Source organism: Betta splendens, chromosome 21 (genome assembly GCF_900634795.4).
Source record: "Betta splendens chromosome 21, fBetSpl5.4, whole genome shotgun sequence".
In the NCBI taxonomy this organism is placed as follows: domain Eukaryota; kingdom Metazoa; phylum Chordata; class Actinopteri; order Anabantiformes; family Osphronemidae; genus Betta; species Betta splendens.
The window spans coordinates 13,155,132-13,179,900 of record NC_040899.1 but is presented as its reverse complement, the minus strand read 5'-3'; the positions used below and the strand labels follow the sequence as shown (position 1 = coordinate 13,179,900).

Here is a 24,769-nt window from a genome sequence, read left to right as displayed (position 1 = left end):
GATAGGGTGGTTATATACAGTTAACTGACATCTAGTCATAGTTAAACCTCTTAAGCTCCCAGAGTGTCTATGGCCTGAAGAAGCCCTACCCTCGCTTCACCCGCGTTCAAATAGACGCACGCTCTCTGCAAAAACACTGTTTTATTCCATTTTGTACAGGGTAGAAAAGTCATGGGTCTCAGTGGCTGATACTCATGACTAATGTACCCCCCCACACACACAGGCAGTGGCACTAAATTGTGTTATCATGGTGAAAAGGCGCTCTGTCTTGTCCCAGGTCAATGCTCCGTGTCAGTATTCCAGTGGCCTATTTAAAAGTTGTCTGAGTCAGTTTTAGGAGGATTGTGTTGAAATGTTGAAGCCTTTGTAAGATGACCTATTTATTAGCATTAAACATCCAGAAACACAAAGTACATTAATAGAAAGCAGAGCTTTACCTATGAACTAAATTTAGCTTCTTCTCTACACAGTTGTAAAAAGAGGGAGCAGGTTTTGGGAATAATGTGCTGGGAGTTCCCCAAATTATACTGTGACTCACACAATGGCATGACTGTCTCTAACAGTGACAAGCTTAGGGATATGATTGGACCTGGGTCAGACAACTGAAACCTTGAACCTAAAAACAAAGAGAAATTCCTGTAAAACAACTTGCAGGACAGGACAGGACATAGTTGTGACAGGACGGGGAATTCAGTCCAGATCAACAGGATGTGATACAAGATCCTCTTATGGCCGCGCACAGGCAGCATTTGGAGGCAACACGGGTGAACTATCCTGCCAGCGTTCACGTATTCCCACCAGCACTTTGGTGTTTTTCCTCCTCGCTGTCAGTGACGACCAAACTGAGTCAGCTCCACACACACGCCACGTCTTTTCTCTAGAATCGCTGCCCTTCTCACTCATCCCAATACAAAATTAAGACAGAAACTGAAACATTACCTTCATGGCCCAATGACATCGCTGCCACCCAGCTTTAGTTTGTAAGCTAATACCACAAGGATTGAGGTAATGTAATAAAGGCAGGGATGTGAAACAGGCAGACAGCAAATTACTGCGTTGTCTGAAAGTGTCTTTTGGGCCGGGATTAGCATCAAACAGTCCCAGAGACAGTCACCGTTTTCTAGTTTAGATTCCAATATCCAGATAACTCCATACAGGATTTCATGCTTTTATATTCTAAAAGCCATTAGTAATTAAATGAGTATAATGGAAATAAACACAGACATTCAAGTGCAATGTATAGGGAAAAAACGACATTGCTCCTTCCTTTTAATTAAATCCCAATTAAAGGCTGTGTCAGGCTTCCCACCACAGTAATTGGCTTCCATACCCTCTGTGTAGTACAGTGTGTACTGTAAATGGAGTGTGTGTGTGTGTGTGAACAGTATATATATGTATGTGGCAACAGTGGCCTTGTGTCCTTAAGGAGGGAGTGTGTACACGATGCACTCGCTTGGAAACAAACTTGCGGTGTGGCTTTTGTTGCTTGATAATTGTTTTTAGACAAACATAATTTTGCTAAGGGGAGACAGCTAAGCCATAACCATGAATCAATGAGATGGTAATGGAGCCATAGAGGAAGAAAAACACACACACACACACACACACACACACACACACACACACACACACACACACACACACACACACACACACACACACACACACACACACACACACACACACACACACACACACACACACAGAGCTGTGCGCTGTTCAGCCTGCCTTCACCTTCTTCGTCTCACTCGAGCTCGCATTACTTTGACTTTTCATCGTCGCCATCCCGCAAATCCTATAAAGTTAAGTCTTAAGGAGAAACAAACAAACCAATAAAAGTGAAAGTGAATTAGCTCGCCATCGGCTCACTTCCATAACCATTACTTCTCCCCTGCACTCGTGCCATATAAAGCCAGTCAGGTAAATAACAGTCCCCGCGTTAATTAATAAATGCATCATCCTTGATGAGGGAGGCTTATTAGGCACGAGGGCAGCCTCTACTGCACAGCTCAGATCCGTTCTTCCTCTGCCTCCCTTTTTTTAAACCTTCAAACTTAATTTCCACCTCTGAAACATGCTAATTGCTCTCTCGCTCTGCTCTATAAACAACAACATCGACGTTTTCTGATTTGGAGGCCGAGAATGGTGTGATGTGCACCTATCGGGAGGAAGGAGATCGCCCCTGGCTGGTCACAGGCCATGTGACGTGGAGATCTGAATTACAATAAGGCAAGTACAATCACAGGAAAGTTATTACAATTTTAAACCAAAGCTCATTCAGCATTATGGGAATAATACTGTTTCAGATTCAGACAAATACATTGTAATATAATATATAAATATTATTAATCTGCTTCTTCCTTCACTGCCTTGGTCAGAAAACATTATTGTGATGATTTGCCACAAGAGAACAGAGCATCAACTTTCCCATAAGCAGTGAGACAGTTGTTAAAAAGACTGTAGGGACTGAAATGATACTTGCTTCTCTTGTTAACATGAGATACTGCGGCATAACAGTATCTTGTAAGTGCTCTCGTAACTAAGTCCACTTATGTGAGTTAGTTATAACCCCTCCTATAGCCCTTCCAAGAAGCAGAGGCACATAGTCCACTTCTGTTACCCTGAGGATTCGATGACTCTATTTACAATAGTAATGCACACACCATGAGACACAGTCCTTAGGATCTGAAGCCTTTCAATTCTTATATGTATCTATTAGACACAACTGTTCTAAGAATAACAAATATATGCACACAACTGTGAAAATATGAGTATTGTGACTGAAAATTGAATATGAAAATTCAATATTCAGTTCCCTTCATTTACTACAGCGTAATAACAAGACAGCATACAGTATGTACACTATAAGAGTTCTAAAGCTTCTGTCAAAGCTCAGCTAGGAATGTGAGGTATTGGTGCACAGGTTAAACTGTGGTGTGTACATAAAGGAAGTTACAGTTTAGCACCACAGTAAAAAGGCAATTTGGGAATAATTTTACATTTTAAAGTCTGTAGCTTTAATGTCAGTGTTTGAAAGTTGATGTCAAGTAGTGGATGCAAAATAAGATAAGATAATCTATGAAACTGAGTCCATAAAACCAAACACAGTGAATGGTTAATCTTAGGCTAAGTGGATACTGTACCTAAAGAGTCTCAACAGGGACTTGTAATGATCTTTTGGCAACTGAATGCAGGTAAATGCATGACTTTAAACTCGACTGTACAGTCACTGCAGGGTGACACCTGAGAGCGAACCGATTTCCTGTTCCTGCTGTACGTTAATAACTTGCCCTTCATTACAGTGTCCCAGATGTTTTGCAGCCTTTTTTGTTTAAGATTAATAACTCAGGCAGCCTGAGCTCAAAAGTCTGCCTGAGAGGATGTGATTACGATTCTGTGATGTGAAAAACAGCACCTGCAGCACGACAAGCAACTAAAAGCTCCTTATCTCCTCTGTGAAAAGCGGATGGTATCAGTTCTATCGGCTCGGGGCCTACGGGGGCCGTTCGCGTCAAAGAGCACCTTGCGACTGACAGCTAAAGGGCCTTGATCACTTGACAGATGCACCAAAAGCAGTCATCGCTTTGATAGCTCATACTGAGGAAGAAACCACACAAATACACGAAATCTCGCCCATTTTGTTAAAAATACTAAAAGTATTGCAGTGTGTTAAAAGACCTCTGGAATAAAAGATGATAAATGAAGCTTGATTATACACAAACTGAGAAATCACAATAAATTTCTATATGTAAAAGAAAAAATATATATATTTTTTGTACCCAACTTACATTTGTGCCTGTATTAGTCTTACCATGTGTGTGTCGTTGTCATGTCCTCTTCGCCGTGGGTCCAGTTCTTCATAGGGTGGCACCATACCTTCTCTCCGTGCCTGCTGGTACTCTCTCCTTAAGAGCTGGATCCTGTCCACACAGCTACACACACACACACACACACACACACACACACACACACACACACACACACACACACACACACACACACACACACACACACACACACACACACACACACACACACACACACAGTCAGTTTTAGGTACAGTATGCAATCAAATACACACACAAAGCAGAAGCATAAATACAGTAAACAGAAATGTTGTAAAAAGCCTATTAAATAATACAAGTGGGTTTAATGAGTTGTTCCACATCTGGAGTCGATATGGAGAATTGTCAAAACCTCGACATGGATGATAAAGTTGAATAAATTCAGTGTCACTCTGAGATACCGTTGCTCTTCAGATACCGACTCCCAAAGACAGAATGGGTTTTATCAAGTTTTTCTCATGGCAAACCTCCATCAGTATCAGTGGAAAACACTCAGCTCTGAAATCATCAGACAGCTGACGCTATGATGAGTCAGTAAATAGAGGCCATATGGTTATTCAAACAGTAATTTTACAAGACTTTATAATGTTTGATGAGCAAAGAAAAAAGAAAACTAACTGGTACAGATGTGTTGTTTTTTCAGTCTTTTCCCTTTTCTCTTGTGAAAGGCAAGAAAACAAAAGGCAGCAGTCATTCTACGAATTTCCTTTCTCAGTCAACAAAGGAATCCACACTGAACCCTGGGCACCCTTGTGAGCTGCGCACACACAAACACACACGTAATGGAAATTAAAGCCATATACACTTATATTGCTATATGCACCATTAGAACTGCAGTGTGCGGTTTCATCAGCCGAGTTGATGGAAGCGGGCAAAACACATTGACGCGCCATCGAGCGATTTATGAAAAATCAGGAAAAAACATACAGCAGCAAGTCGCTGTCTCCTCCTCTCTGAGGCAAAGCAAGCGTGTCTGTGAGAGGTCATTTAGAAGCTGCATGACCAAGAATCAGCGCGTGACCCACGAGGGAAAATGAATACTGGTCCATTCTAGATCAGAGTGGGCATGTGTTTGTGTGAACGTGGAAATCCAGAACCAGGAAGAAATGGAACTTTGGGTGTCGGGTCCTGTGGTTTTATAGTATAATACAATGACAATCCATTATTTAAGCATGACACCCTCCTGACTCTCTGTTCCTTACATACAAAAAGGATGAACCAGACGACAACCCCACCGGGGTCTGGCCATGGAAACACAAAGACGTCCTGCAGTACTGATGCAGTGGGAAAAACCAGAACCCCGCTACACACCAGACGGACTCTCACAGTGTGAGGCGGCGCCACAGCCGTCGGCTGAGCGAGGAGTCGAAATATTCAGCGCCTCCATGCGAAGACTTTATTCTAACGCTGTCGCCATCAAAGGAGCGGACCCGCAGCAATCTCCATTCGTCTTGACCTTTTCTCTTATTTTGTCCTGCACATTAATTCCCCCTCCTCTGGTCGAAACCTCGAGCTCGGAGAGCCGGGTGGACGAATGCAATATCTGCAGCTCCGCAAACATATTATATGAGGGCTCCCGTCACAAATCATGTCGCCCGCATGCGCTCCAGGAAACCCAGTGTGTGTGAACGGTACACGCCCGCTTGGCAACACCATCCTCTGTTTCTTTACAGCCTTATTCAGCATCAGCGGCTCTGTCCTACGTATAGTATCCCACAATGCACCAGACAGAGACACGACCGTGGGCAAACTGGCAGCATCGTGAGGAAACCTTAAAGACAGAAATAAACTGTTGTGAATCCTGACCATCGATGCTCCTTTCCACATATTTGTTTCTCTTCAATTTGCCTTCACCCACAAGGCACCCCCTAAAACGCAGACCCGTCCCAAATACAAATACAAAACCTTCCTTTGTTCAACGGAGGCTCTCCGACTGTTTCATCTGCACAGTATTTGCTGCCCAGGAGCACGTCATAAACCAGACCAGGAAAAAACAAATGCTAAAAGTGGTAACGCGTCATTACACTGGACGGCTCTCACCCTCGTTATAAGTGTTTTTATGTGGTTTGTATCCCCCTGTTGGATTCTTATGAGTGGAACTGGATCTCATTCTCATTTATTAGGGCCACACGAACCTCTGCATGCATTGAAAATACGGCTGAGAATTAAACATGGAAATGGAGACTTGCAGTTGGGTCCAACAGATCAGGAAACGCACGGGTTTCTGTGCTTGTATGGTCTTTCCTGTGCTGTTTTCTTCTTTGCTAGGCTTCTCCCTTTCTTCTGCCTCTCGGTAGAAATGATTCGTGCCACGAGGAGCGCCAGATGATACACAACTTATGCAAATATCCTCTCTCTGACACTCACCCACACACCCCGACTGCCCACTTTGGGCCTGTGAGGATCAGGCAGTAAAACGTGCACAACATTCGGTTACTGGGACAAACGCAAACACGGGCACACAAAGAGTACTTAAGCGAAGAGGGCGGGATCAAGAGGAAACTAATCAGATGAAGACGGATGCACAAACATTTCTACAGTATGACCACAGATTGAGAACGCGATTGATTCGTTTTGGAGAAACAAGTGAGGCTATAAAAGAAGCCGAGTTGTATGACTTCACTTTCTAACCACCTTGGGGTCATTAAACACCAATAAACTGCAGGACCCGTCCATGTGGCTGCAGCCAAACAGCAAAGACGCAGCGCTGTGCTGTGTGTGATCAGAGCAGCTGCCTGTGCACCTAAAATGGGTGGGAAAGTAAAATGTCTTCATGCCTCACCCACACTCTCAGGGAACACCTTTACACAAGTATTATGGATCTTAGGACTTTGTGGTTTTATTTTAAAGCCTAATATTTTAAAATAAAAGTCAAAGCTACCCCAGCAAAAATAGACCCTCACTTGCTTACACACACACACACACACACACACACACACACACACACACACACACACACACACACACACACACACACACACACACACACACACACACACACACACACACACACACACACACACAATCAATCTCTCGCTTTTGCTGTGTCACACCAATAATAATTCTATAAATGTTTAAAATCAGAAATGGAAACTTGGCATAGCTGTTAATATTTCTCCTATTAATAATTAACACTCCTGTTCCATTAATAACATGGCGCGATAGGCCTTGAAATATATCAACATCCACAGTGAAGGAATATGTCCTTGTCATTAAAGCTTATAAATATTTACAAGACTGGTTTAAAGAAGTACAATTTATTTTTTCTGAAGTTTAAAATGTGTCCCTTGCTTTAAATCACTTTCGGGATCTTTGTCATCTCATTCATCTAAATGCATGGCTCCACTGCTGAAGCCAGGATGGAGTGTGAGATGTGATCATAGGTTATGTATATTTAACATAAATATTTAATGGCATAATGTGGGATCTGTCAGCTTCTGTAATAACCCAGCTCAGTGGAAAAAAAAACTATGCATGTGTTTAAACTGTATATATACATGTTTGAAGATGTTTTATGTATTAGAAAATGTAAACACCTTGAAAAGGCACTGAGTTAATAAAACCATCAAAACCAAACCACATGTTGCAAAACCATTAGTCATTCTCACCTGAAGACATATAGACCTTGGTTAAACAACAAAAAAAATGAATGGAGGAATGTACTGTAGAGAGGGAAAGACAGGTCAAGCAAATGTCTTTAGTGCTCTCTGCTAGATGACTCTGAGCTGTGAGCTTTCATAAATCTGACAGAAAATGGCCAAAGGATTTCAGGCTGCCACACAAGCAGCAACACGCGTGTAGCAAACAAACACAGGTGATGTATGGTCTCCTCTTAGATGTGGCACAGGGGAAATATGTTACTCAGATTCCGGGCTCAGGCTGATTTATCACATCTGCCGTATGCACACACGTGTTATAAAGGCGTGTGCGGAACTGTGTGCACAGAAAACCCGAGACCACACAGTGAAATCTGTGGATGTGGAGCGGTTCAGTTCAGCATCAATGGGAGCGAAATTGTATTTTTACCCTTAAATATAATGTGCGTGTGGAGGCCGTTTCTCCTTATAAAAAAACAAAAATAAATAAATAAAAAATGCCACCCACGAGTGCAGCTGTTGACCTTCTGGACGAAAAAAAATCTCATATAGTTAAGTCAAATTTCTTTTCATTAGCGCAGAAACACAAAGTCATGATGGCCGTTTGGTAGAAATCAATAGCGCTCCAAGACATGCGCTGCAATTGATTCCAGCGCTGAGGAGACGGCGCCTACTGTGCATAAACGCCTCGTTCCTCCCGTTTTGGGAAAAGAGGGAGACTTGCGACTCCGGGTCCTGCTGATGTCGAACAATGCGGCGAATGACGCCGTCTTTGCTGCAGCTTTACAAATGTCAACGCTACAAACGACAGATGGCTCACACGCACAACGGTAGTGAACACTGACTCATTCTGAGTCAGTGATACAAAGAGGATGAATTAGCCTAGTAATGCATAATAATTCAGCACCACGTAAGTATAATTCCTCACTAGACGGGATCTAATTATAATTTAACTCTTTCGCCTCACAATTAAACAGACTGGATGATATTATACTGCCTCGTGACAGGACATAAACCTCAGTCGATAACAGCGAGGGAGCACGGATTCACGGAGCGAATGAAGCTAACTATTGACCGGCGATGACGAGAGGGAGCTGCAGTCGTTCCTCTTTCCACGCGTCCGCCCTAGTCTGCGCGCGTTCTCCCTGGTGTGTGGTTGTGGGGTAGAGGATCATTATCAGCTGTGTCTTACAAGGATCAAGTAGCCCACAACAACGGACACAGGTCAATGCGTTATCTGGGCCTGTACTGTGTCTCAGATCTGGGTTCCACTCGGCTGCTTTCACACATACAGAGGAATCCTCACTAGTGGAGAAAAGCCTTAATCAGTGTGCGGTATTAACCATCTGTTTACATAGATATGAGCTCCCGTTGCCATTTCTCTTGTCATACTGACATTTCATTGATATATTCACTTTCCATTTCGTGTTTTCCTTTACTGGCACTCATTTAGTCCAGTAAATATTCAGATCTGTCACTCTCTCGATCCATTTTCAATTTCCCCACATCTCCGTTCATTCTTCTTCTCGCTCAGTCACCCTGTCCCACCCGATGCAGGTAATCATCTCTGCTGCCATTTACACCGCGGCCTCGATACCCATCCATCCTTTCTCGCGTCCCAGCACTTTATCATCGGCTCCTCTGTCCTGCGTCTGCACCCCCCCCCCCCCTTCCTTGTCCCCCATCCCACCCTTCATCATCTTCTTCCTCCTAATTCCCAGGCTTGTCCTCGCCGCTAATTAGCTGGCATCTCTGCTAATAGAGTTTGACAACAAAAGACCACCAATTCTGGCAGGTGGGTCAGAGGGGGGCTGTATAAAATAAAGACAGGGCCGCTGGTTGTGTACGTGAAGCTCGATTGTTCTCCACGGGCTAACAGGAAGTGACACGCGTTTTCAAAACGCAGCTGACAGGATATGACAGTGCTCCTTACGCGGCGCCGTCCAAAGCACGGGGAGTAATTAGCGCTCCATCGACCGCCGTGGCATTAATCAGACTGGCTGTCTCAATGCCTACGTGTCCAAGAGGGGAGGGGGGCGCCGCTCGTGACGATCACTGCCGCATTGTTCGGCATGGCATCGTTTAGACATCCCCTCTGGGTGCACGCGAAGTGCAGGGAGTCTTTGACGGACACAGAGGAAACGCCAAACTGCAAACTGACTCTTTAGCAATAACAGTGTGTGTGTGTGTGTGTGTGTGTGTGTGTGTGTGTGTGTGTGTGTGTGTGTGTGTGTGTGTGTGTGTGTGTGCGTACACAGTGTGATGAACAGAACGGTGAGCTTCTGTTTTGGAGTGGGGATGTTTGAACTTGTTTCTGAGGACGACATCACTTGTCACATGCTTTAAGTCAGTCCAGCAGATATCAGCAATAAATGCATCTGTTCAATCCTTAAACAACATGCATTACGTCTGAGGGTACAGTTTTAATACACAGTACGAGCTCATTCTCCACCTGAGCAAAAGGCGTCTGTATGTTCAACGTTGACGTGCGCCCATGTGTCCTCTTGCTGCGTGCGCGAGCAGATGTCCTTTGCATGGAATTTGTCTTTCCATCGAGGACTCCTTGTGCAAATATGAGAGGCGGAAGCCATAAATGAGGGGAAGAGAGTGCAACAGGGGGAAGAGAGACACAGAAAAGGGTCTACTGGAGGGGGGAGGGGAGAGGGGGGGGGGGGGGGGGGGGGGGGAGAGGGGGAGGAAAGAACAGGGCAGACGAGTGCCTCTTGAGAGCTTTTCCTTATTAGCCGGGCTGAATCGCGCACTCCAAGTCCGGAAAACACACACTCCGGCCCTTTTCTCGCCTGGCTCCCACCACGTCTTCCCATTCCTCCCAGCATGGCCAGTTGGGTTTATACCTTCACTTCTTTTCATACCATCTATATATACCACTATATCTCCTTCTCTCAGTTTAAATTGACCTACCACCCTATTTCTTCACGTCCCCAGTCTGTCCACCTCGTTCCCTGTTTCTTCAGCTGAATTATCCCCAAACATCCACTTAGCCTATCTCTCACCTAAATCCCCTGCTACCTCATCTTTTATCCTTTTCTCGTCAGTAGCTGATCCACTTTAGTCATCCCTGCAATTACTCGGGTCCACTCACATCTGCTTTCAAAATCACCTCTTTTCAGCTCTAAACATTCAATGGCCCTCAATTATTACCTCAGAAAGGTCTACATGTTGAATACTGTATCTTCTTTGCATTCAGCGCTGCTCTTTCCTAACCTTTATCCTTCCTTTTCTTTTTTTCTGAATCACTCCCTTCCTGCTTTAAGAATTAAATGACCCTTTTCTACATCACTTCCTACCAATAATTTGTTCTTTTAGCTCCAAACCCTCATTCTGGCTCTTTCTTCTCCCCAACCACATTCCAGTTTCACTCCTCCTCCATTTCCTTTTAATACCTGTAACTTCTCTTTCTCTTTGTCTAATTCCACTTCACCTTACATTTTACCTCATTGTACCTCATAATTACCAGCAAGTTCTTTGGATCAGTCACCTTCTCTCAGCTAATTTTAGACTCTATTGATGTAGTAGATCTTCCACAACAATTTCTGGCCTGTGCACAGATGTGTGGTGCCATTTTAAAGTTGATGAAAAACCGTTGTATTTGTTTAAAGAATAGCTTTTCTACCTAACCGTCCTGCCAAGCTACTGCGGGAAATGACTGCCTCTTGCATTAAACAGGAGCTGTTTTAAGTTACTTAAGCAAACAATTGGTTGTGGTCTGTTTTGGAAAAAAGATCATACATCACAGAAGGACCTCACAAGGCTCTGTAGCTTCTTTCTGCATGTTTTTGTATGTGGTTGTTAATAATTATGAACATTGAATTGTGACTAACATTACTTATTATTAGATTTTTGATCATTTTGAGGCAAAATCATGTAACGCAATTGGAGCCACAGTACTGTTGCACCAACACATCCCTTAATACACAAACGCACACAAACAAATAACCTGTTACGGGAAAGTGAAAACAGCACAGACCAACCTGGCACTAAGTGAACGCTTCATCACAATATGCATGTGTGAAGAGGGCAAGAAAGAGAAAGTACTGCGTAAAGAAAAGGAAAGCGTGTGTGTGTGTGTGTGTGTGTGTGTGTGTGTGTGTGTGTGTGTGTGTGTGTGTGTGTGTGTGTGTGTGTGTGTGTGCGCGTGTGTGTGTGTGGCACTCAATGAGCTGAGATTAATTAACATGCAGGAAAGACAGGCTCTCCAGTGACCAACCAAGCAACGCTAAGAGCTCATCTCTCTTGGTCTTTATTTTATCATTCTGGCACTTAATAGACATTTTGGGAGTGCATGTGGTTAACACTGATGTAATTAGTAAAACGATGAAAGAACAACGTGTGCATTTACCCTTAAATACTGTCAGTCTGTGAAGGTATAGGTTTTAGGTTATGTTTTAAATACCTAAATGTGGTATTTCACTTGCATATTTGTGCAGCGAGCACTACACTGTTCATGCACTGGATCACACTGTGAAGTATCTCGCAGGAAATCTGGCGGCCGGCTTTGCAGAAGGAAAGACTATTACTGTAAGATATGAAGCCGCGAGAGGACGCCTGTTCTTCCAGCACAAGCAGATAAAAGTTTTCGGAGTTTCTCGCAATGGCAGATGGTGGGATGAGTCGAAGCCAATGGCGAAATCGCGTCCAACATGTTTATCCTCTTTAGTCGAGCAAACCCAAAACAAACACGAATGGAGCAAAACAAAAATGAACAGGGGGGAGCTGGGGTGTAGGAACTTCAGCTTCTCCATCAGGTTTCATGGATCGAGCAGATTCTGATTCAGAGGCACTACACAGCAACAGCTGTCATTAAATATGTGTAAAGTACGGAAATGGCGCACATACTGATGAAAAACGCTTTCCTCAGGTTAGAGGTTAACTCATGGATAAAGCCCTTATTTAGGTTTCTTCTTTATGTTGTTTGTTCTCTCCTTTTTTCCACTGTGCTACCGTCCAGCTATCCACCTCGAGATCCACTCCACTCTAATCTCTCCAGGCTGATTGTTTTCTAATTGGCGGCGTGCCAAAGGTCGTGGTTGTTATGGCAACCTGCCTGGGGCACTTGGAATGGTTAGGTGGTAGTGGTTTGGCACAGGCGGTAGGGGTGAATCCACTCAAGAAAACCCAGGGCAGCACTCATTCGGCGCTAAGGTGGTCACTATGGAGAATAGAGTGTGAGCGTGTGTGTGTGTGTGTGTGGGGGGGGGGTGTTCATGTGTACACATCTCTTATTATAGTGTGTGGACACTTTTGCAGAGTAGCACATATTTTGGAATTGTAAGGTCGTTTCCAGGCATCACAACTTTTCAAGGGTGTAGACCAGGTTTTAGTGTTCATGTTCTGTCAGTGCAAGGATTTGGTATGAGTTGGTATGAGAGGGAATTAGTTGTTGCGGTTTCAACATACAGTCCAAGAGATAGAGGAGGACTGGGATTGATATAGTACATGTACATCAATGTGTGTTGGCAGAAGGTGGACAAAGAACCTTCAAACTAAATCTTCAGACCAGTCCCTTTGTTTGTGCCATTCTTGGTATTTCCTTTGCTATATGAATCACACAGGGAGTGTCAGAGTAACTGGGGGAGCTATTATGAGTTGGGACGCTATGGAAATTAATGTTCACACTAGGCTGGTAAAACTTAAACATATTAATGATAAAAAAAAACAAACAAAAAAAAACACCAAATTAGTCAAGACTGAAAATTTCAAATGTGAAGATACACAGGGACTGTACAGGTGATCACACAGGGTCGTAACAAAGTAATGATCAAGCTGATAAGCACCTAATAACACAGGGTTGATAATGCACTGTACATGGGGATCATTAAAAGGCTTGTTAAAAGGCCAGTCTACAAAACTACAGGAGGGGAATTACAGGAAATACCTCCCCATGTGGAGACAGTCCAGATAATCTATACGCGTGTGTAATGGGTTTATCTAAGTCTGCATTAAACTCCTCCATGCATAACCAAGTGCGCTCACTGCGTCCTTTTAAATTCAAGGTGGACAGAGTGCAGCCAAATGTATCTCTGTGCAGCGTGGTTAAATAACCATTCAATAAAAGAGTGGCTTAAAGTCCACCACTGACTACATATAAATAATGAATGCAGACAAACTTATGACTGTCTGCTTATGCTCAAGACACTGTCACACAATTCTGCCGAACCACCCCCCGATGTTTCATGCTGTGATTACGGTGCAAAATGCTGTTTATCTGTAGGTTATTGGTTGGGATGCACAGATATGAGCACATTTGGCTCTGACACTTTCTACTCTACACGCAGTTTATACATGCACACAGTTCATACGAGCGGTTGAGGCGACGGGTTCCTCTGTGTTCATTGTGCTGATGGAACAGGGTTTTTACCGATCTGGTTCATCACCCACAGGCTTAATGCAACACCGTCCCCTCTCAGGGCACAGTAACACAGACACACACAGACAATGCTGACCCACCGCCTTCCTTATTTAGGCTCCATCGATTACTGTCAGCCAATACTTCCCTCTGTCTGCATCGTCAGGTTCTAGGAAGTGACGCTGAGCGAACAGCACCAGCAAACAGAACTGTGTCCATAACCAACACGCACCTCAGTATTAGGGCCAAACTTGGCAAACTACGAATGGTGCACACCATACAAATCATATCGTATGATAACAAACCTAAAGTGATGGCACATGTGCAAAGCAACAGGTGAAGTATTTACTGCACATCATATATATAGCATTTGCAAGTTGCTTGAGAATAGTTGAGAGAGCAACGCCATCATGGATTGGCTACACCTTTAGGCATGAAAGCTAATACAAGGTCAAGGCGCCTTGACTTTCCATAATCAAACAGCATTTATTCTAGGAGGAAACAATATGAAAATCACTGTGTCAGAAAACATCCCTGCGATGCCTGGAACTGTCCATCAAGCAGGTTTTATTCCGGCGCTAGAGACAGCTACAGGAATAGGGTGACTGCATGTGTGTGTGGGAGTATCTGCAGGTATAAACCAGAAGTGCGTGAGCTGTGACTGACATAATAAAGGTCAGAAGTACACTTGGAGCCCTGCAGTGAGTTCTTCTGTATTTCTTGGTGGGATACTTTGTACATACTGCGTGTCAGTGGGAATCTTAGTATTCAAGCACTCAAAGAAAGCACAGGTCATATTTCCTTTTAGCCTGCCTGTCTGTTCCTCTCCCCGCTCTCAAACACCACCGTGTACGGCACACTCGCAGAAACACACAAATGGACCTGTGGCGGATAAACACGATTCAAGCAGGAAAAAGAGAACGAGGAGGGTAAAACGTGATGCATCAGCAAAAGAACACTATAAAATAATACAGCAGGGAGACGGATGTTTGGAGACAGAGCAGAGAACATCTACCCAATCACTTCCTTCAGCCTTTTTCAGACAAAGCTCACCTGTCATTTGGGGCAACGGGAGCAGGAGGAGACGTGGTACCAGCTGCCCTTGGTTTGTTGACCTTGGCATACAACCGATCGAGCGGGTCATCGTCAGGGTGGACACCGGGACCATTGGCATAATTGCCCGGGTCCTGGAAAGGCGGACGGGCCTTGGGGAGAAGGCGTGCGCTGGACCGTGCTGTAGGGCGGTGACTGAGACAGCGGCCGGGGCGCCGGACCCACGTCTCTGTCCCTGAAGGATTGTATTCGCGCATAGTTGGGATCCGCGTCGTCGTCCTCCACGTTCGGGTACGCGGCCCCACCACCGCGCGGCTCTCTGGACCCGTGGTCCCGCAGCTCAGGGTGCACGGCCTCGATTCTGCCATTCAAACAGAGAGCTTGATCATACAGCTGGGTCAATATGCTTCAACTCCAGACCAGGCAAGCGCTAAGGGGCAGCTACATACCGCTGTCTTTCCTCTTTCATCCTCTCGAACTCGTGGTCGCTCAGAACTCCTGACTTTTGTCGCTGCAGAGCTGCCTTCGCTTCCTTCGCCTCCTTCTTCTCTTCTTTTTTCTTTCCAAACCTGAACAGACAGAAGCAGGTGGAAATCAAAAACAGGGCAAGACAATATTATTAAATTATAACACAAAACACACTTTGTACGACAAATCGAATTCAACATGGGAAATGCAAATCATTTACATATAAACACATTGACATAAACACACACACTATTGTGTGACATCCTATATAGCGAATTGGTGACAGGAGTAGAGTATTAACACTTCAGTTTCTCTCATATGCACACACATGCAAATGTATGATGTGGATATATGGATATGAATTTACCCCATCAAAAGCAATACAAAATGATTCTGTACTAAACACAGTAGCTCAATAAATTTAACAGTGAAGCTATAAATAAAGCTACTGATCAATAAGTGCTGTACCCTGTACAGTAGGGCTGAATCTAAATTAAAAGATGCCATGCACCTTATTGACTTCAAAGCCCATTTTAAATGGCCACATATCAATACTCAAACCACAGCAGCCTGCTGACTCAGCAATACTGGACAGTGCACAAGTCGTTACCTGGAACACACACTAAACGATCACACAGTAGTTTCAATGTGATGACAGCCTCTGACTCGGCTCCTTCTTGCCTCAGTACAGTATAACCATACAGTACCTACATTACTTCAAACTATATTTATGGCCATTTTGAGGGCATAAATTTGTTTTGCTGGTCAGGATTCATTTCAAGTCCAGAGGTCATAAATTCTTTGATTTGTTTTGACGTAGAGGGTGAGGAAGCCTATTTACCACACAGGGAGAGGAGTCACTGGGCGATGAAGGGCTGCATCCGCGTGTGCGCATTAACAGCGTGTGTGTCTCGCCCTCACAGGGGACGAGCTTTGCTCTAATTACTGCTAGCCACAGTACAGCCTGAGAGGACCCTCTCTTACCCTGCCTTCACCTCAACCCCCCCCTCCCTCCTGGCATTACTTTCATTCCGCTTTCTTTCCAGCCACATTTCACCTTCACCCCTCATCTCACGGTTTCTTTTTTTTTTTTTTACGTTTTGCTGCTTCGCTCCGATATCAAACACTGGCTGCACTTAACCTCCGCTGTAGCCTCTCCTGCTCTTTTCTACGTTGCCTGTCAGCCCGGTCTGCACTCCAGTGCTTTTTAAACAGAAAATGAAAAGCTGGAAATAAAAGGATCTGGTTTTATTCCCTTTGTATTTGCAGAATGTGCCATACTACATTTACATCCTGTACAACTAATAATTCTTTATAATGACATCAATGAACAACAAGCAACGGTGCCACATAGAGAGAGATTTTATTTGATAAGACATGGTGTGTTGCTCTAATTTTCTAAAAATTGTTTCCACAGGACAGAATCTTGGGCACAAACTTATGAAATGTAAATAATGAAAATAAAATAACTAATGTTAGACCTCTTTCTTCTCTCTTTTTGCTTTGTGCTTTTCCTGTTTCCTAGTCTTTTCATCTGAGTCGTATTAGTCTTTTTCATCTATCAAAAATCATCAGTCAATTCAAACGTCATTAGCTGTCACTGCTTTGTACAAAGCAAATCAAAGAGGGTGTTGGAAATGAGACTGTACTTTCACATGAATAAGAAAAGTGAACAAAAAGTGATACTGTGAAAGTACAAATCACAGATTAAAAAGCAAAGGTTGCGCAGACATCGCCTAGAATTTAACATGTTACGACATTATCACTTACACGTCGTTTCACAAAGAATATCAGAGCAACATTGGCAGCTGATTAGCAGCCAATTAGGATGAATAGATTATCTCTTGTTGTGTCAAAATGGATGCATATTCATGATCTAACGCCGCATTCTGTATGGAAAGTGTATGGCCACTCATTTACATGTGAGAAAGATTTAATTGGAGAAATATATACAGGTTTCCTAAAGCTTTCATCTGCACGGAAAGCCTTTCTGGGCAGGATCTCAGAGTGAACAGCTTCACATCCTGTCTTTCTGATGTGAACAGAAGACACTTGCATCATTTGCATGACTCTTTAATGTACGATTGAGTGTAAAGACACGGTGCTTCTAAACAGTCTGAGGAGAGAACTCACTGGCGAACGAGTCCAAACATCTGTGACTCTCACTTCACCTAGTTTCCCCCCTCTGCTCCTCTCTCAGCCCCCCCCCCCACGCTCCTTAGACACGCCTCCCTTTACTATCACTGACAAATGGATCCCCGAGGGGGAGCGTGATTGACAAGTGTTCTGCAATAACAAGCACGCGCGCATGAACACACGAGATTGGCAGGCATGACATCAGTTGGTGACACCCCAGTGACTTCCTGTCATGATGTTTGATTGGCATCTGGCGGGTCCTTTCCCAATTTCAAGCGTGCGCGCTGTAATTATGAATCAATGACAGGCAATGTCTGGCCACAGGACAAACAGGTTCTTGCATGAAGAGTTTACGACCAGCTTCCTTTTTTGGAAAAAAATCATGTTACAGTACCTTTGCTGAAACATGACACAGGAGAATGATATGTCCGCTATCACAGAATAAACATGGACATTAATGTTCCTCATCATTTATTAACTGTATTCATGTTGGTTTATCTTTCCTTTTTACCCCCTGCCAGACTGGATGCCAGTGGCAGATGGAAGACTGATCACGAGGGTCTTCAGTATTTGTTGAACATGATGAGGGTGTACTCTAGGTGAAGAGCTGTGGGGGTGCATACAGTAATGACTATGGAGCGCTAGGGGTAACAGGAGTGCACTGCTTTGCTTTCACGCTAATGCTCCTCCTGCTCAGGCAGCAGCACGGACAGCTCAACACAAGCATACATACAATTTCCACCCAAAGCCCAACTTCACAATCCCGAAATACACTCAGGCTACACTCACACTGATGATTTGGATTTAATGGCGTACTCTACCAATGGCAAAATATCCTGCAAATTATACTGCAGCAACAAAGTGAGTCCATTCTCTACCATGAGTCCTTTCATCTAAGCTCCACAGCACAGATTCAAACACACAAGCGAACCGCTATGTACAGATTTGGGCTAATAGTCCTAGCAAGGAGCTCAACCATTATGGACTCCACAATGGAGCTAGTCAGTCCTAATGGGGCCCACCTTTGAGATAGGCTAATAGTCCCAACGTTGGACCACTTTAAGTCTATCAGAGGTGCTGCATTATGACCAGCTGCAGAGAGCAGCGAGACAGGAAAAGAAAGAGCATAAAAAGTGGGAAATGTTGGGGAAAGTGCAATTAAAGGCATCTCTACGAAGGATGAAAAGGAAGTGGACTCAATGCTGAAAGGCAGGAAGGAAACTAGAACTGACATCTGATGTCTTGTGATATCATGTTCCCTTCCATCCTAAAACAGGAACAACAAATACATGCTTGCTGCAGGTTATTTTGGTGACAGTAAGCACATGGATGCACGTGAAACAGCGATTACGACGGAGCAGGTACGCAGGCGTGTTTGAATCATTATCACAGATTCGCACAAATTTACAAATGAACAGCATGCGTGGATACTTTTCAACATCATTCACATAAACATGATGCAGTGGCAGCAGCAGCAGCGCTTGTCCCCTCTCAGTCTCTGGCAGATTCTGTCCTCTCCCAGTCTCACCTAATAGATTAACATATTTTCATTTGTACAGACTGTCTCCTGACTCTCTCCGTGTGTGTGTGTGTGTGTGTGTGTGTGTGTGTGTGTGTGTGTGTGTGTGTGTGTGTGTGTGTGTGTGTGTGTGTGTGTTACATACTGGGATAAAGGGCCTCCTTCCATAGCGTTATGGTAAAGGTTGTCTTGTACATACAAGACGCTGTACATACTGTACAAAAGAGACTAAGAGGAGAGAAACCTAAGGAAATATTTATGTAAATAATTGCAGAGCAATATCAGGACACAATGAGACCATCTCCAAGCAGCTACAGTACAGTGGATGTTTCTATCATGTTATTAAGACATTTGAGAACAATTGTGCAGCGCAATAAAGGATAAATCAAATAATAATTAATTATTCTTAATTGAGTTTTACCAAGTACAGATTAATAACAACAACTGAATAACATTAGCAAGAAAAAGCGAAAGATACACAGACCCAGCATATTCCACTATATGACACCCATCTGTGTGTGACTCCGTGACCAATTATGTTTAATCACCACATGAATATTCATGGTGGCAGGATGGTAGCCAATGGGCGCAGGAACACACCCAAATGATTGGCAGCTGGCAGCAGCTCAGACGACAGAGCCAGCTGTCCATTTGAAAGAACACTTAAAACAAACACTTGGAGACCGACTAGAACACGTATGTCTGGGTTAACAATGAATGAAACATAACCTTAATTATATTGGACTTTTATACATGTCTTCATTAATATGATGAACTGCATTGGAACCCAGTTTTTTTAGGCAATTATTATACAAATATAATAATATGCCTGAATCGACCTATAAGAAACGTGAACAATTACACACATTTTTAGAGCGAAACCAAGAGTGAAACCTGACGTTTGTTGATTTTCCCAGACCTCGGAACCTTAGGCCATTAGACCAATCAAAGCTGGCTGTAAATGAATATGACGAATCAGCAGCTCAGCCCAGATTGAATGGTGCAGAATAGTAGCAATTTGTCTTCTCAGTCCACCACGGTTACATGCAATCAAATGCAGATAGGGCGCTGGAGCTGGAGAGACCCGGCCGCGTAGAAAACTGGAAGGATGCAACCATCAGGAAGGTGGGAGCCGAGAGAGAGAGGGGTTATAGAAATATGGCTAGAATAAGAACACAGAGGTATGGCATATAATCAAGACCATCTTATGGTCGAGGACTGATGGGTTGTAGAGGAAAGCTCCTAATATCCTTGGATACTGTATATATTATACTGTATGGTTTCCTAAGACACTTAAGGCAAAATGTGATGGGAAGGAAATATAATAGGATGGTGCATACAGAACGGAGACAATGTTAGATTGACATCAGATGTGCTGCGTACTGTAGGGTGTTCAGACCATCATCAAAGTGAGTGGAAGGCAGAAGCGAGATGGATTAACTGGAAAGAAGTGACGGGACGTAACCTTTTCTTGGACCAGTGAGGCACTTAAACCTGGGCCAATATCGGAAGGCGAAAACATTTAGGTTTGCTGAATGTTTGCTAGGTTCCTTTTTTGAAATGACTGTTTTGTTTTTTTTTAAATACGCCTCTCTAAAACCTTCGTAGTTTTATTTGAAACTCAAAAAGCACAGCTCTCAGAATAACCCACCGACCTTCTTATACTGAATGTGGTTTCCACAATTATTTTACCACTGATTGAAAACCGTTGCCAATGAAGCATATTACTATCTGGGTTTATGGAGGTCTTTTTGGAATCAGATTGAACCGACCCTTCATCAAGTGTAAATTACCAGGGCATCTTTTCCATCTCACCTTTTTGGTGCTCGGGAAACTGAATTACAAACCAGTTTTTTCCAAATAAAAGTGCAAATGGCATCTATTTCATTTTTGTCATGCGACCTGGAGTTAGAGTTTGACTAATGATGGGTTGCAGTAACTAAAAGGCTGACACCTTGAGAAAACCTGATAGTTAGACCATCAGGCTTTCAGGTCTATGACAAAACATCCATCCAGCTCTATGTTATCTACTTATCTACTCGTGTTGAGCTTTGCTCGCTCTTTAGAAAATAAATTCTGATTTGACAGGAATTCTAAAGACTAGAACCAACACAATCAATGGCAGGATGAAGAAAGTTTGACAGAAAGTCCACCAAAAATAAGAATGATTTAATGAATTGGACAAGAAGAAAAGGGTCGTGACTTTGATAACTGAATCTATTTAGTGAAGTAAATTTAGGCATATTAGGATAATAACTTAATCCATTTCCTTAAATAACCTGTAATTTTGTGATCTAATCATTTTAAAACTTTGAAATGCGGACGTGTTTTCCTGTGTTCTGGTTCACAAACACGCTGCTTTTGAACACTAGTAGATTTCTACAGGCTTCCTCTATATTTGGCAATAAAACAGCATGTAAGTGTTTTGCTTAAGATGAGTATCTGTGTAATCATACCACTTCAGAAATAATCACAGTTAAAAAATGTGGCAGGAATTAAGGTAGAGGATAACGTTTTCACTGAAACACTCCAGCTCATTCAGGCTGTGTTCCACTATGCCTCATTCACACTAAACGTTAGTGTTAAAGCTAATGACGTGAAGTAGTTTGGACACATACCAACCAGGGATGTCTTAAAGACATTGAGGAACCAGTTTTAGAGGCTTTGTGCATGTGATAGCATTGCAAGAGAGGGAAAAAGGCCCTCAGTGTAATGTGGTATGAACGCATTGTCTAATTTGAATTCCCCCATTGAAAAACTATTTATGGACTCATGGATGATAATATTAATAATTGAACTTTATTGATCCCACATTGGGGAAACTATGCTCTGCATTATAGTGCAGTGGGGAGTAGTGTGAAGTGTCTGACTCAAGGACACACCAACCGAGCCACCAAGACACCAGCATTTATCAGTGTACTTGTTGTCAAATGGCATGTTAGTGCCACACGCACGCACGCACACACACACACACACACGCGCACACACACACACACACACACACACACACACACACACACACACACACACACACACACACACACACACACACACACACACACACACACACACACACACACACACACACACACACACACAAAGTTACTTACCGCAGCAGGCCGAAGCCTATTTTCTTCTTCTTCTCCGTTTCTTCAGGCTCCTCCACTTTCTTTTTCTCCTTTCCTTTCACCTTGCTCTTTTCTTTCTTCTTTGCTTTAGCTTTCTTTTTCTTGTCTTTTTTGCCTTTCTCCTCCATCTGATCGCCGACTCCCTGGCGGGATGAACTGCTTGCTGGAGTTTCCCGTCCTGAGCTCAGATCCGAACCATCGTCTAGATAAAGAGAAAGGAAAAGAAGGCAAGGAAGAAGACTAATAATAACAAGAGCTGCATGAATTAAAAAGAACTTTTTTTATCTTAAAAAAATTTAAAACTGAGAATTAACATTATATAGACATTAAGAAATGAAGTTAACACATTCATGATGCTTAACGTTGTCTACAGCAGATTTATTATCTTTACAATGAATTCAATAACTGTCAGAATAAAGAAAGCATGAATGTTCAAAGCATAAACTGTGATGCCTCAGTACTTCTTCGACAGACTTGTGGCTGTGAATAACAATGATCTCTCTCTCTCACACACACGCACGCACACCTTTTCAGATGATATAAGATAACCAAACCAAATTAGTTACTTCAATTGAGACTTAACTTTGTCTCAGCCTTAATTACAAAAACTGTCCACCCGCAGGATGGAATTGTAATTGTCTGCCTACAGAGCCACAGCTGATGCTGATATTATATCCTTGTTAGCGTCGCCGTGAAAAGTTAAGAACTGAGAAGAACCACAATGGCCACAGCTGTGATCTGAATCATCCTTAACAACAGCCGCAATTTACTTTGACAAACGGGACTTAGTGCAGCGTGTCTGCGCTCCAGCTTAAGTAAACATCAGTGGCAATGAAAACCAACCGTAATGAGGTATTTGCAAGAAAGCGCAGCATGTGCCAGATCTACAACATGTGAGGTCACATCTCAGAGACAGTACTTGGGCTATTTCTATTACTATACCCAACAACAGTGTTTCACACAGCTCAGCTACAATTTTAAAAGTGCCACGTTGTGATGGACAGGGGTCAGCATGGGAAAAATACAATGCTGGCCGTAACTGACAGCCTGTCTCGTATTGGGCTTCATTGCTACAGACCTGTGTAAGGGCTCCTGCTGACCCCTGTTCAGCAAAACATTATAGAAACAGAATGAATCAAAATCAGAATTTCAGAAGGTGGTGTATCACTCCCTTAAAATCCAGGATGGTCTATGCTAAATACAGTCGCTGCAGGGATCTCCCTCACATATAGAGGTGTATTATAAAGGATGCATGTAAAGATACATATGAAAATGAGAAAAAACACACATCAAGCAGTAACAGCCATGCAAACACATCGAAACGTGAAGGAAAAACTATTAAACACAAGCAGCAAATGAATCCTTCTGAAACGAGGAGCCACTGCTGTGTTTGCAGAGTGACACCAAATATCAGCCTCACTAAATGCGCCGCGTGCCCTTTCCACTGTGAAAATCCTACCACGGTTGGCATTTCTAATCACTAATGGTCTGAGGATAAAACTACAAACAGTAACGCACAGAGAGAGGGACGCGTCGACTGGAGGAACGAGACGCCTTCAGTGCACTTCAGAAAAAACGTTCTCTGTCAATTAACAGCGACTCGCCGAGTGTTGAACATTTAGAAAGATGGTGACAGATGTGGCCACTGCGCGTGTGTGGTGTTGACATGGCCTATTAGTCCTATCCTGTGCGAGAGTAGTGATCTGAAACAGCCCGACTCATTACTCTGGTGGTGACTGATAAGAGTTTGCTGCTAATAACTCTGCTGGGAATTGAACTGCACCTCCCAGTGATGCAAACCGAGCAGCTATCACCCAGTTCCTGGATGTATGTATAAGCCAACAAAGACCCACATTGCAGGAGAATGCTGCTGCATTGCCTCATATGCGTTGATAATGATATACTTATCAAGGAATCCATGTCTAACTTCCCAGTACAATGTGTAATTGGGGAACACAGTGCTTAAAAGAAGAAAGCTGTGAGTAGGCGCTGATCATCACGCAAGAGAAATCCCTTTAGAGCCACGAAGATTTACGGTATGTCTAGCAATAAAATTGAGTTACACAGATAATGTTTTTAGAAATGGCAACACATGGGAAATATGAGGAAAGGAAAATGGCATGAATATCACGCTAGGATTAGCTGTCACAGTAAAGCTCTCTTCAATCAGCGATGCTGAAGCATCGTTTTACTTGTTTGTTTTTTTTGGTGCTCTGTCAGGACAAAACTAGCAGCTGCTGCCTCCTCCCCGCACGCAAAACTTTTAAGAGTGGTTTAATGCAGAGATTTACACAGCACAGCATCAACACAACCCACGTTCAGAAACACCTCCTCCGGCTTTTTTTTACTACAACTCTTACCATCGTCGTCTTCGGCCGGCCCATCGTAGGACTTATCGATCGCGGCCCTGAAGCTCTCGTTGCAGCCTCGGCCCCTGACCATATTTGGACGAGGGCGGTGGAAGGGGAGGAGCTCATTCTTCCTGTTGATCTCTGACATGGCCGTCTGGAGACTCTCCAACGAGCTGGACTTCTTTAAGCCAAGGGTCGGGCCCAGCTCTATAGGAGATGACGGCACTGGGGCGGCAGAAGGAGATAAACAACAACAGAAAGACTTAATAGTGTCATAGATATGTGTTATTCTGTGATGCGCTGCAT

The 24,769-nt window shown here is 43.5% G+C and overlaps 1 protein-coding gene across 1 annotated transcript in view; it reads right to left on the bottom strand.

Annotated features, from left to right (window-relative positions):
* The window catches only part of LOC114846730 (partitioning defective 3 homolog B-like), a 127,339-nt gene that overhangs the window by 31,895 nt on the left and 70,675 nt on the right, over nt 1-24,769 (bottom strand). Inside the window, 6 exon segments of the mRNA XM_029135733.3 lie at nt 3,812-3,932; nt 14,862-14,992; nt 14,994-15,222; nt 15,311-15,430; nt 22,095-22,314; nt 24,473-24,688. Of these exon segments, the coding sequence (XP_028991566.1) occupies nt 3,812-3,932; nt 14,862-14,992; nt 14,994-15,222; nt 15,311-15,430; nt 22,095-22,314; nt 24,473-24,688 (1,037 nt within the window).